The 14,313-nt window shown below is 39.6% G+C and overlaps 1 protein-coding gene across 2 annotated transcripts in view; it reads right to left on the reverse strand.

The window, feature by feature from the left end:
• Positions 1 to 14,313, reverse strand: part of dscama (Down syndrome cell adhesion molecule a) — a 187,905-nt gene that overhangs the window by 60,321 nt on the left and 113,271 nt on the right. For both annotated transcript variants that reach the window (XM_086057565.1, XM_086057564.1), the window contains exons 4-7: positions 12,860 to 13,006; positions 5,468 to 5,746; positions 2,842 to 3,117; positions 2,431 to 2,727 (exon numbers count right to left, since the gene is read on the reverse strand). In XM_086057565.1, coding sequence (XP_085913691.1) covers positions 2,431 to 2,727; positions 2,842 to 3,117; positions 5,468 to 5,746; positions 12,860 to 13,006 — 999 coding nt within the window. The remainder of the gene's footprint in view (positions 1 to 2,430; positions 2,728 to 2,841; positions 3,118 to 5,467; positions 5,747 to 12,859; positions 13,007 to 14,313) is intronic.

The following is a 14,313-nucleotide window of genomic DNA, read 5'->3' on the forward strand; positions in this document are numbered from 1 at the left end:
TTAATATTCTGCCCTCGCAACACATTCTCAGCTTTGTGTTGCGAGACAGTATGTAGATTGAAGCTTTAGAAGCTTTGTTGATTCCTGTTGATTATTTTACTATTTTCCTTCACAAGGAGGTTGTCCTTAAATTTCTTTTAATCTTCTAATTTGTAATGAAATACTTGTGTATGGACTAACATGATAAGTTTCACTTCTTTCTGCTCCGTCTCAAACTTGCATGTTATATTTTTCTTTCCTCTGTTATGTTTTTATTGCTGTGCTGGTTTGAGACAAATCAAATCAAATTAAAATCAAATGACAAAGACTAAACAGCTGTCTGCTCAACAAGAGTAACAATGAGACCCTCTATGGGGTAGATGGCACGGACTTCCGACTTCCGGTTTCACACATCAGCGTAGTTTCCGGCCACTGATGGCCGCGTTCAAACCCTTGCACCCACACCCCTCCGCGCTCCCGCCAATGGGGTGGGGCCTTTGGACAACTGAGAAATACACACTACACACTCGCACTCGTCGACACATCGCAAACAGGAAACGGAAACAAAGCTGATTTGTGAAAACCAGGAAGTCGGAAGTCCCGAATCCTCAACCCCATAGGACTAATAAGATCAAGAACTACATCAGCGATACGTATTTCATCGCGAGTACGGCCACAGACGATAAACTCACAGATGATAAATTGCCTCATTACAAAACTTAAGACATTCAATTGATTTCTTACAAAGATCTAACCAAGTTTATAATGGTGTCTACGAAGACCCGCCAAACAACACCAGATATCTACAAAAACATGTTCGTCCTTAAAAAGGGTCTAGCTAGACCCGTAAAGCTAGAAATTATGAAAAACTACGCAAGGCCTAACAGTTAACAGGGTGTTGTGAATTGCTTTTATTTTTTAAATTGATGCATATTTTAAGCAGTTTACATCAATATTACATACATTTTCGAGCCATCGTTACATCCCTAATAAAAAGGGTGAACAACAAGACAAGGATTTGGGATCCTCCTCATTGCTTGTGTAGAGATGATCACTTCATATCAGGTGAGTCAATTGCTGAATCAGTTAGTCGTGTAGATGTAGCCCGATTGTATAGGTTATTAAATAAAGGTGAAAGACATGATCGGGCACTTTTGTACATGGTGGCTGAATCAGCAGATGCTAACTTTCCTGAAGCTAACTTCCTACCACATGCAAAATGTGGGGGAAATAATCGGTTTCATTTGATAGTGCTACAAATTATTTACAGTACACAGTTGAATTTAATAAGAGACCAGCACCATAAAGAAGACTCTTTATGGCATAAATGACGGCGGTGCCGGCAAATTAGCAGATGCTAGGTGGCTAACGTACCTAAATAAGACAAGGCCAGACTTGCGGGAAACTGCTACCTTCGATGGCATTTTGACCACACATAAAGGGGAATTTAATCCAGATTGTACAAATTGGAAAGCCTTTGTATGATCACTTTTAGAATCACTCACCAGTGTAAGAAAGGGGGTAATTTATATCAATGCCGACGGCCACATGCCTGAAATGTACTTGTAATGCTTCTTTTTTTTTCTAAATGATCGCATAGCAGTTTAAAATGTCGGCAACTTCTTAAACTGTTGGCGTTTGAACAAAAAAAAAGACCAGTGATCAACATGCATATTTGTGCTTTCTTTATGTCAAAAGATTGGCAGGGTGCCATGAAAAGATTTAGAGCAAATTGATTGCGATAAAAAAACAAAACAATCAAACAGCAATCACCTGTTAGAAAAAAGCTACAAACAGTAGCGTGTTTGGAACTTGGGCGCATTCTAGTTTGTTCATCTCTTTAGCACAATTAAGGAGGTAACGACGTGAAAAACAGTCATTACACTTTGGCACCTTTGGAGTAAAATCTTCATTGCCTGACTGCATTTGGCATTCTTTCTACATCACTTTCAGATTGCCCTATTTAGCCGTAAATCATGCATCAATGACCACAATCATGTTAAACCAATCAGTGTGTAGACGGTGACCTTCTGCAATAGAGAATCACTAATGCCCATGCATTAGGCACAGGGAGCTCGAATGTGCCAATATCACTGCTACATGACTACAGCAATCCAGCAAAGCATGTCCCTGCAGAGAGCAAATAGCTCTACCATCATACACTAGAGTAAAGTAAATCAGTAAGTCACTCTAACGGTGTCCCAGTATAAACCTATCAGCAGGAGCTGGGGTGGGTGAAAGGTATTTAAAAAGATAATGCTGTCAGTAGTGACTGATAATCAAATGTGAAACCACTCAAAGCTCTGCTGATTCTACTCTGATGGAGAGAAAAAAAGCCTCCACCGAAAATAGAATACTTGGCCAATTAAAATAAGCATTTCAGCAGAATAAATCAAGACACGTTGATGTGTATATGTGATGGTGGGTTGGAAGAGTTGATCTGACAAGCACCTCTTACGTTTATTCGCGCCTGGTAGGAAACAGCCCCTGCTGAGTTATTGCAGATGCAGCGATACACCCCTCCATCTGGGACCTGGGTCTGGCTGATGTTGAGGTGGCTGACCACATGGCCCTCAATATTGGTGTAGTAAGAGATGCGGTGGCGGCTGTCCCGTATCACTGGCTCGTCATCTAGCATCCAGGTCACCCTGGGTTCTGGCGTGCCTTTCACCGTGCACGATAGCGACACAAACTCGTTGATGTTGTAGACCTTCTCGCTAAATGAAGCCAGAATCTTTGGTGTACCGTCTGGGTAGTAGAAGCAGAGAGAAAAGGCAAAGACGACATAAAAGCAAATTAGAATTACTGAACATTTTTTTCACATATTTCAAATATTGACTATGATGGGGCGGGTTGTCTGACCTTCTAATATGACCTGAACAAAGTCCTGTGCAGACATCTTGCCATGTCTGGCAAAGCACTGATAGGCACCTCCGTCGCTTTTGGCCATTCCGGCCATGACCAGGTTTTCCTTGTTTTGGCCTGTCATTCGGACGCTGTTACTGGGGTAGATAAGCTCGCCGTTGCGATACCAAGACAACTGGGACTCTTCAGAGCCAGTTACACCGCAGGAGAGTGAAACCTGGCTGCCAACACTGCCCTTCACCTTCCGTGGGCTCACCACAACTTTCAGGGTCTCTATAGTTTAAAGATGGTGTGTAAAAAGGTACATTCTATAAGTCTGCTGACAGACATCTCAACTGAACAATGCAGTAGAATGATGGCAACATGCTAATTGTATGTCTGCTAAAATCATGAACACGTCATCGCCAGGCTTTTTTTGACCACCAAATCCTTTGCCAATTGGAACGGTTCAAGGGCAGAACATTTTCCCTCATTTCTACCATGGAAGGGATTGTTTGGAGCACACTTTAAATAAGTGGTCAGGGTTCGCACCAGAGTTTTGAATTCTGTGTTTACAGCAGAGTTTGATTCAACAAATTAAAGAGTGGTAGTGGGTAAGCGGCCTCGGGGTGCACTCAGACTAGGACTTAAACAAATACATAATAAATGAAAAAATGTAATTAAAATAAATTGCACTTAAGCAAATACATTCTGGGTACTATCACAAGCATGCTTTAATACAACCATTGTAACAAAAAAATTGTTTAGATGCAGTTTTTCTTGATAAACAAGATATGATATGCTTAGGTACTGGTAATCATCTAAACCAGGAATGCCCAAGTTTGGTGTAACAGGACAGATTAACCAATACAAATTTATATTTTTTATTATAATTGTCATGTCTGGGAAGATCTGGTTTTGGTTGAGGGTCCCGATTGGTCCTGAGTGGGTTCCAGCCCTTCCGCGAGTTGACCAATCCGGGCCCTCAGCCACTTGTGCCTGGCCCCAGGTGTGGGTAGTTACCCAATTAGTGTGGGTGTATTTAGTTCCCGGGTGGTGATCAGTCGGCGTGGGATCATTGCCGCTTGTCACGGTCACCCCCGGAGTTCTGTCTGTCATTTTGATTTTGTATATTTTCAATTTGTTGTTTAGTTAGCATTAACCAGTACCCTGGTTAGTGTTTTCTGTAAAATAAAGCACGCCAGTCTCGCCCGCACTCCTGCTGTGGTTCTCCTGCCTCCCTGCATTTTGGGTCCTCCACTTCACATGCCGACAGACACCACGCCGCCCCGTGATCACACCGTAACAGAATGATCCCACCATAAACAGACCCAGCGGACCAAGAGGCAGGTACCGTTCCAGTTTCGGCGGTGCGCATGCAGCGCCCGCTTCCAGTTTCCGGCGGCGCGTGTGGAGCGCCCGTTGCCAGTTCTGGCGGCGCTCGTACAGCGCCCGTTGCCGATGTTCTGGCGGCGCTCGTGTAGCGCCCGTTGCCAGTTTTTCCGGCGGCGCTGATTGCAGCGCCCGTTGCCGATGTTCTGGCGGCGCTCGCGTAGCGCCCGTTGCCAGTTTTTCCGGCGGCGCTAGTTGAGCGCCCGTTGCCAGTTCTGGCGGTGCCCGTACAGCGCCCGCTTCCAATTCCGGCGGCGCTCATGGAACACCCGCGACCAGTTCCAGTTCCGGCAGCGCACGTCGTACGGCAGCGGCTCCCGGCCCGCTCGCCTGTGCCACTGCAGCCCCTGGCCCGCTCGCCTGTGCCGCTGCAGCCCCTGGCCCGCTCGCCTGTGCCGCTGCAGCCCCTGGCCCGCTCGCCTGTGCCGCTGCAGCCCCTGGCCCGCCCGCCTGTGCCGCTGCAGCCCCTGGCCCGTTCGTCTGTGCTGCTGCAGCCCCTGGCCCGTCCGCCTGTGCCGCTGCAGCCCCTGGCCTGTTCGCCTGTGCCGCTGCAGCCCCTGGCCTCTACGCCGGAGCCGTCATCCGGGTCCCGCTACCGACGTTGACTTTTGTTTGGGACGTCTAGGATCCGTCCCTTAAGGGGGGGTACTGTCATGTCTGGGAAGATCTGGTTTTGGTTGAGGGTCCCGATTGGTCCTGAGTGGGTTCCAGCCCTTCCGCGGGTTGACCAATCCGGGCCCTCAGCCACTTGTGCCTGGCCCCAGGTGTGGCTAGTATTCAATTAGTGTGGGTGTATTTAATTCCTGGGTGGTGATCAGTCGGCGTGGGATCATTGCCGCTTGTCACGGTCACCCCCGGAGTTCTGTCTGTCATTTTGATTTTGTATCTTTTCAGTTTGTTGTTTCGTTAGCATTAACCAGTACCCTGGTTAGTGTTTTCTGTAGAATAAAGCACGCCAGTCTCGCCCGCACTCCTGCTGTGGTTCTCCTGCCTCCCTGCATTTTGGGTACTCAACTTCACACGCCGACAGACACCACGCCGCCCCGTGACCACACCGTAACAATAATACCCTCTAAATTGTATGAAAACTTGTACATTGTGAAAAGGTCAGTTACTGGTCTGCACACTCGCGTGCTTACCTATTTAGAAAGAACATTTATAAATTGTCAGCAATGCCTCCAAATAATTTGCGGAAAAAGCTCCATGGTGGTGGTAAGAATATAAAAAGTAACCCCAATCGCTCAGCACTGACCTTTCACCAGGAGCCTGCCAACCACCTCAGCATTGCCATAGCCGTTCCATACTTCACAGACATATGTGCCTGTGTCGCTGGGTTGGGTTCTCTCTATGAGCAGCCCTGTCACACTTTGTCGGTATCTTGTGTCAGGCTCCAGGGGCCGGTTATCCTTCAGCCAGCGGTACTTGGGTGCAGGGTGACCAGAGGCCTTGCACGGCAGCTCCACTCGATGAGAAGCCATCACCTCACGGCGTTCAAAACTGTCCAGGATGTGTGGCGCTGAGTTGGTGGGATCTACGAGAAGAAGCAATATGAGCTTGAATTTGCCATTACTGCTCATGTGAGGTATAAAAGTCATGAGCAGTTATCATATCTGTCAGACTATCGTCTGTGGCTGGCTGGCTTCCTTCGTTTTGCATTACAGTTTGTTTTTTAATGATTGCTTTTGCATGAATTACTCGGATATTGAAAAAACTACACACAAAGAGCACAAACTACACACATGAGATCACATCCTGTTCAAAATGAATCACTCTATATACACATAAGGTTTGATTCACATTTTTTATTCGGTTTCATTAATAGGTTAGGCTGTGACTGATATAAAGTGCTCAGCATAAATGAGTACAAAAAACAACACTTTAAACAATATTTCAATGAAATCAAAACCAATTTTCAAAAATATTGACAAGACTAAATTTGTATAACATGTGTTTAAATTATAACATGAAAGTAAGGTTAATAATGAATTATTATTAGAGAGCAGAATTTTCAGTTTTATTCAAATTAGGGTGATGCAAAAATGAGTACACACCACTGAAAGTCTCTGGAGCAAAGCCCAAATTTTTGATTACAAACGTCTACAGCTGAGTCTAATTATTCATTACACAGGTATCAAGCAGACTGTTGACTATGAATGGGTGTTACTTAAAGAAAACACTTTCCCATTTCATGCTGTTAGCAATGGCACCACACGGAATGGAAATGTCACAGGACCTGAGAAAGAAAATAATTTCTTTGCACAACAAAGGTGATGGCTACAAGAAGATCAGCAAAGCTTTACTCATCAGTCAGAATACTGTAGCAAAAGTGGTACAAAAATAAAAATAAATATGGAACTGCAACCATCTCACAGAGACGTCCAGGTCGTCCACGGATGTTAACAACTCGACAGCAGCGTCTTCTGATGAAAAGGGTGGAAGAAAATCGAAATCTAAGTTCACTGCAGTTATTTAAGGAAATAAAAAGCCAAACTGGGGTGATTATTTCCCGTGACACAATACGGCGTACACTGCAGAGGAATGGGATGCATTGGTGCCGTCCACGAAGGAAGCCTCTCCTAAACCCCAGGCACAAAAAAGTGCGCCTAGAGTTTGCCAGGGCCCATGCTGACAAAGATGACTACTAGGACTCTGTACTCTGGAGCCATGAGACCAAGATAAATGTTTTTGGAACTGATGGCTTCAAAACTGTATGGCGTCGCAAAGGTGAGGAATACAAGGAAAAATGCATGGTGCCTACAGTGAAACATGATGGTGGCAGTGTCTTAATGTGGGGTTGCATGAGAACTGCTGGTGTCGGGGAGCTGCATTTCATTGATGACATCATGAATTCACAGCTGTATTGCTCAATTTTGAAAGAAAATATGCTGCCATCACTCCATGCCCTTGGTTGTCGTGCACTTTTCCAACATGACAATGATCCTAAGCACACATTTAAGGCCACTATTAGATTTCTGAAGAAGAACCAGATAAAAGTGATTCAGTGGCCAAGTATGTCGCCTATGGGGAATTCTAAAGAGAAAAGTTGAGCATCACTCTCCATCCAGCATGCAGTTTCTAAAAGAGGACATTCTTGAAGAATGGACAAAGATTGATGCAACAAAATGTTGCCAGCTTGTTCATTCAATGCCTAGAAGACTTAGTGCTGTGATTAAAAATCGTGGAGGCCATACAAAGTACTGAATGTCTAAAAAAAAAAAATTGGTATCACCCCTATTTGAGTAAAACTGAAAAATGTGTAATCAAATTTTTATAATTAACCTTACTTCCACGTTATAAGTTAACCAGATGCATATTAAAGTTGGTCTTGCCAACATTTTGGAAATTGTTTTTGTGTTAATTGAGATATTGTTTAAAAGGTTACTTTTCAAAGGGGGTGTACTCATTTACGCTGAGCACTGTATGTGTGTGTTTACTAGATACGTTTGTTGTCTAGAAATTCAATTTCTACTGAATCATTTGTTTACTGAGTGGATTAGTAATTCTCTTATTAAAGCAAAGAACTCCATGATTAACTAAAGTAGCAACTTCAGATTATGAATACTTGATAATAGGATTTTTATCATTTATTTTGCTCCTATAAACAAGCAAAGTCAATGTGGTGCCCCCAGAGGTTGCTCAGGAAATTACAACTCCCCTCAGTACCATCTAAATTTCTCATTTGCCATTACGGCAATCCAAATAATCGCTACACCATGTAAGGTTAGCCTTTTTTACCTTTTAGGGAACGATATCAGTTTATGCAAAGCTATACTGGTAGGGATATAATGTATACCATATTTGTTGAACCAGAGCCCTTGCTGTCATACTTTAAAGATTTAGAAGGAAACAGGTATATAGGGTTTTGGCCAATTGAACGTATATAAGGAATGGAGCTACTCCATTCCGTATGCTGGCATCACTTTTGTAGCCAAGAAAGTCCTTCTGATAACATCAGCTAATCAACAATAATATCCTTTTCCGACCAATTTGAAAGCATCATCGGAGTTCATTTCATCACTACAGATCCGGTGACCCATTCCGGAGCGTCACTGGACTCTGCAATGGGAATCTTCCAAACGAATATATCACAGGAAATTAACCAAACACAACATAAATCCTACAGACTACTGAAAATATAATTTATTTCTCTTCATATAAACAAAATCAGTCAACATAGACAATCACAACAAAACATGTCCAACACTGTAAGCCCAGAAAATAGACAAATAACATACTGTAGGCTACCATCTTACTGTAAAGTAAAAATTATAGTTTTATGCCAACTTTTTTTTTCCAAATCCAACCTTAACGTCAAGCTCGCATGGAACTCCATGCATTAGGCATTACTGACACCAAGCTGTAGAAACAGCGCATTACATAACATGCTTCCCAAGTCATTGTTTGTGAGACCAATTACCATCATGGTTTCATGAAATAAAATTCCAAACAATTAAAAATACAAGCAGGAACATATATTTACATATAAGTAAAATGCAGGTTTTATAATTGTGAAGAAGAGTCATTGTGCTGGGTTCAATTGGTATGCCATCAATTGCAGTGTGTAAAATGGAGATGACTGATTGGGTCTTAGCTCACAAATGTAAATCATTCCTTTTCTGGACAAAGAGCTCTGCTGGCCGATGGTGTCATGCAACGGCTACTCCAAACGGACAAACTGCATTACACCCCATTAAATAAGAGTGATGTGCTCGTTTATTAGTTCAATTTGTTCATTGAATTCACCTGGAACCTTTGTCTCCATCTAGTAAAGATAAGGACAATTAACTGAACTTTGATTTTTTTAACTCCTTTATTGCCAAAAATGTCAATTGACATTAAGGACACGCCCACTGTATACCACCAATAACGTCAATTAACGTCAACTACGTTTTTTCCTCAATGGGCAGTGCAACATCTTGTGCAGCGCTGCTTTGTGAATGGGGTGGGTAAAATCCAAAAACACCCACTAACTATGGCCAGCAGATGGCAGCATTGTATCTCTTTTCAATGGGTTCCAGGGTATCAAATTACATGAAAACATAGCGGATCTTAAGAAATAGAATGCTTTCATGGATGATGTGAATGATCAAAGCGTTTGTCACATTAAATCTAATTAACACAGCGTCACTAAACAAAAAAATATTCGTGTCAAAGTCACTGTTGTGCAGAAATTGTATCTTTTCACAAAAAGCTTGTTTTCTCCTTAAGTCATTCAAATGACCTATTTTCAAATGGTGGTTACTAAAGAACGAAATAAGCTGGAAACACTTTGTTTTTCTAATGAAATAATGGAATCCAATATTTCAATGGTATCTACCATGTTTATGAAGTCATAGCACACAATATTCTGATTGCCTTGTTCATGAAATTGAAAAAAAAAAGGCAGATTACTGGAGGGGGTAGAGGAAAGTAACAACAGATATGCATTTCCTGGCTAACACAGACAATCAGAGCGATTGTCACCAACATCAATTTGCATAAGAAGCAAAATGACAGAAAACTCTCTTAATACTTAACCATTTTAATCCGCTTGCACTATGAATGTGCTAGCAAGATTTTGTACATGTACTGTATATCACTTCATGCATTTCTCTGAATGAAACCATGACTGTAGTGTAGACCGCACAACAAACAATGACCTCCCAGCCATGTTTCTTACTCGTCATGATGTGAAGGTCATGATTTTGAGAGTCTGGTTATTTCTTTAAACTGACACAATATGATAATTTGCAGCATGTTTATTGCATAACATGATTTCAACACCGTTCGCTGTTATTCCCAACACAGCGTTAGAGGCATTCAATGTGTGTTTTTATTAAAAATACACAGTGTACTTGTGTTTGTTAGAGCATTTTATTAAACAGAGTTGCTCTTGCGCAGTTCTAGGAAAGAAGTGGCAGTAATCTGCGGTGATTCAAAAGATGTGGGCATCCATCAATCTTTCGTCATTCGGTAATCTGTCACCGATATTGCCAAATATATTGACGGATTGACGACTACACTGACGGACAGAAACCCCCTTCCGTCAATGCTTAGTTTGTCAATTTTTCGAAGTTTCAGGTTAATCGTCAACAAAATGGGCATCCGTCATTGACAGACCTACCATCAATGTTAAAGGAATGCCCATCTCGGCAAATTAGGTGAGCAGACACCTAATTGCTTTATTGTAGACACACCAATCGGGTTTGAGTCAGATACAACTAGGCGATTTATTGTATTTATTTTATTCAGTTTTTTATATTATTATTATCATCATTATTATTATTATTATTTTAATTTACAGTAAATTAAACCTGACATTATTTATTTATTTATTTATCTATTTATTTGTCTATTTTCTGGGCTTACAGTGTTGATTTGGGACACATATAGTTGTGATTGTCTGTATTTATGGAGGACTAAAACTACCCAAATTCAAAATAAATAAATGACTAAATAAATAAATAAATGATTAAAAGTGAAAATCAAAACAGATATAAAAAACATTCAAATTAAATTAAAAAATATATATAAATAGAAACAAAAACACAACTATATATATGTGTGTGTGTATATATGTATATGTATATATATATATATATATATATATATATGTATATATAAATACATTTGTATAAACATTTTCATTATATTTTTATTAGTCGTCTTATTTTTACTTTTAGTCATTTATTCATTTATAATTGTTTATTATATATATACATATATATATATATATATATATACATAAATATATATATATATATAAATATATATATATATATATATATATATATATATATATATATATATATATATATATATATATATATATATATATATATATATATATATATATAAATGTGTGTGTGTGTGTGTATATGTGTGTATATATATATATATATATAAATAAATACATTTGTATTTAATTTTTTTATTATATTTTTATATTCGTCTTATTTTCACTTTTAGTCATTTATGTATTTATTTAATCATTTATTTATTTTTTATTTTTGTAGTTTTGGTCCATAGTGCCAGGACGAAATGTTATTCAAATGAGGGGGTGGTCCGAAGTGTGTCTTGGGTTGGACTCCGCTGTTGCAAACTATCTTTCATTGGTCGAGTGAGCGGCTCGGCGACCAAACAAGTCTCGCCGGCTTGCATTGGAGAACTCCAGCAATGGACGACTATCTTGTCCACTGTCACCTCAACTTGTTGTCTAGCAACTCAAGTCGCAAATTGTGGTGACAGTGGATAAGATAATTGTCCATTGCTCGAGATCTCCATGCAAGCCGGCGAGACTTCCTTCTTCGCTGAGCCGCTCACTTGACCAATGAAAAGCAGTTTGCAATGGCGGAGTCCAACCCCAGACACACTTAGGACTGCCCCCTTATTTGAATAACATTTCGTTTTGGCAGTATGGACCAAAAAATTAAAAATAAATAAATGACTAAATTAATAAAGAAATGATTAAAAGTGAAACAAAAAATTTATATAAAAAATATCATTAAAATGTTTTATACAAATGCATTTTTTATGCATATATATATATATATATATATATTTGTTTTGGTTTTTATTTATATATATTTTTTTATTTAATATTTTAATTCGATTTTTGCAAATCAGTTTTTATTTTTACTTTTAGTCATTTATTTATTTTGAATTTGGGCAGTTTTGGTCCTGTGAGTATTGACTGACTTTGGTTATATGAAGAGAAATAGATCCTATTTTCAATAGTGAGTAGTAATGATCTTGTGTTTGATTAATTTACCATGTTGTATTTGCACTTTCTTTGTGTACTTCGCTTACAGTAACTGCAACAAAAAAAAAGGAAAAAAAGTTAAACACAGCAGAGTGTAACTGGTTCAAACAGTTAAATCTTATGAAACGTGTATTTCATATGGTAAGATAAGACGGTTATATACGTGTTTATAGTTTTTACATAAGTGATTCATTTTGCACAGGATGTGAATGTTCTGCATCTCTCGTGCAAGGTTGTGCAAATTGCGTGTTTTTAAAATCCGAGCCCTGTTATCTATTTTGTGCTTAAGCAATTGTAAAAAAAAAAAAAAAATGTTTAAACTGTAATTGAAAATACTTTATGCAGTAATTTTAATTTGTCTTGCTGCTCAGCACAACATTAGCCATACACAAATCACGTGAACAGCAAAAATCTGAAAGCAGAAAGTGACGAGCATAAAAACAAACTATGACAATGATTAATTTTCCCAATAAATGGAGACGAATATAACCAAAAATGCTCACACTCTTCCCATGATGCACCTTATTAGTGTCATTAATATTCCCAATGGCGGCTAAATTGCAATGTGTCACTTCAAGTCTGCAACTCGCCTCCAAAAACATGTCAGCCTCGATCTAATGACCTTTATCAGATGTCAAGACTTCTTTAAAGCTTGAGTTTTCATCCTGTCAGTCTATTCATTTGAAATGAGCCTTTTTTTTTTTAAATACACAAGCACACATGTTCATACAACATCTATATATAAAAGCAAATAAAATAAAATAAAAATCTGGTTTCACAAATTCTAGGCCATTGGCAATTTCAAGCCAGTTAATGTCATAGATCAGTTTGTGTTGCAGAAATCAACTACAAACCCCATCGCCATTGAAAGTCCATGCACCTTTTCTTTAAAAAATGAATTACCTGAGACAATGAGTCTGGCACTATTGCTCTGTCGGGTCTCCCCTGTGTACCGATGGCGTGTCATACACCTGTAGTTGTATAGTCCATCTTCCATTTGAACATCCAGGATATACAAGGCTCCCGTTGTTGTGATGAGAAATCGTGACACTGTAAAAACAAAAACAAAACAAAAATGACAGATTGTATATTAACCCTGCAAAATCTTGATACAGAAAGTTAATATCTGTACTTCCAGCAATGGTCTTACGACACTTCACCGCCACAATCAATCATTACCATAAAACATATCACAGTGATGTATTGTGAGTCTAAAAATACACAAGGAAGGAGTTCATTTTTCTCTACAATGTGACAGGTCTAATAGATAATGTCTGAGACATCACAAATGCAGAAAACAAAACTAAAGGGAGCTTGGTAGTTTGTATCTCATCAGAGGCACAATTATGATGTGGTTTTGCAAATGTTCTTCTTGTATAGACTAGAGATGTACCGATAATGGCAATATCGATATTAAAACTGCCACAATATTGTCGTCATCATGTCACGATAAAATACACTAAAATGAAAATGTTCCCACAATTGCCAATGTTTACACACAAAGAGCAAAACACTTGTCCAGAGTTCCACAACAATAGGCACAGACTAAGCTTCACACTTTTTGCAAAACACACAGTGATTTGCACATGCACACTACGCATCTCTACACACATTTTCATACCTTGGACACAGATAAGGATTGTGCGGTTACTTCCTAGTCATTACAAAGCACTGACTTGTCAATGACCACACCAATAAACACGTTGGATAATCACATCCACTGAGTGTGGGCACGCATGTGCTTAATTGGAAATACATCGTGCAGTCATTTTTATTAGTCTACAGATTTTTATTTGTCGGAAATATATCGTGCAGTCATTTTTATTAGTCTACAGATTTTTATTTGTCTAACGGTAGTAAGAAAAACTATTTTGTTCTGTTTTTTATTGTTGCGTGTTATGTTACTGGAGCTGAGTAAGGTAAGAAATGCATATTTTCAGTCTGCAATATGTGTAATTTGTAGTCCTTTTACAACAGGTTCCATGTCGAATGGTCAGAGAAGACAAAAGCCCCACACCACCACCCCCACCAAACCCCCACCCCCAAACTCAGTGCGGGCAAATGGAACGGTTAGCAACAAAATGTCATTTGAATGCAAACTGTAAGAAGTTACACTTCTCTGTGTGATGAAGTTTCAAATGTAAAAGGGCAGTAGTCCCTTGTAGATAAAGATACCAGTGAGCCAACTTCTTGGTAGCCAATGGAGGCCATCCCACTCAAGAGTACAGTTCACAATGATGGGTCAAGGCCCTAGATTTACTAATAAACCTCAGAAGCATGGAACACCAAATCAATCTTTGTCAGACATTGAAGTATTCACAAAAAACAAATCTCCATAATCTAAAATGGATACAAAA

This window comes from Leptonotus elevatus, chromosome 16, assembly GCF_054856555.1.
Source record: "Leptonotus elevatus isolate MCC_2025b chromosome 16, RoL_Lele_1.0, whole genome shotgun sequence".
NCBI lineage: Eukaryota > Metazoa > Chordata > Actinopteri > Syngnathiformes > Syngnathidae > Leptonotus > Leptonotus elevatus.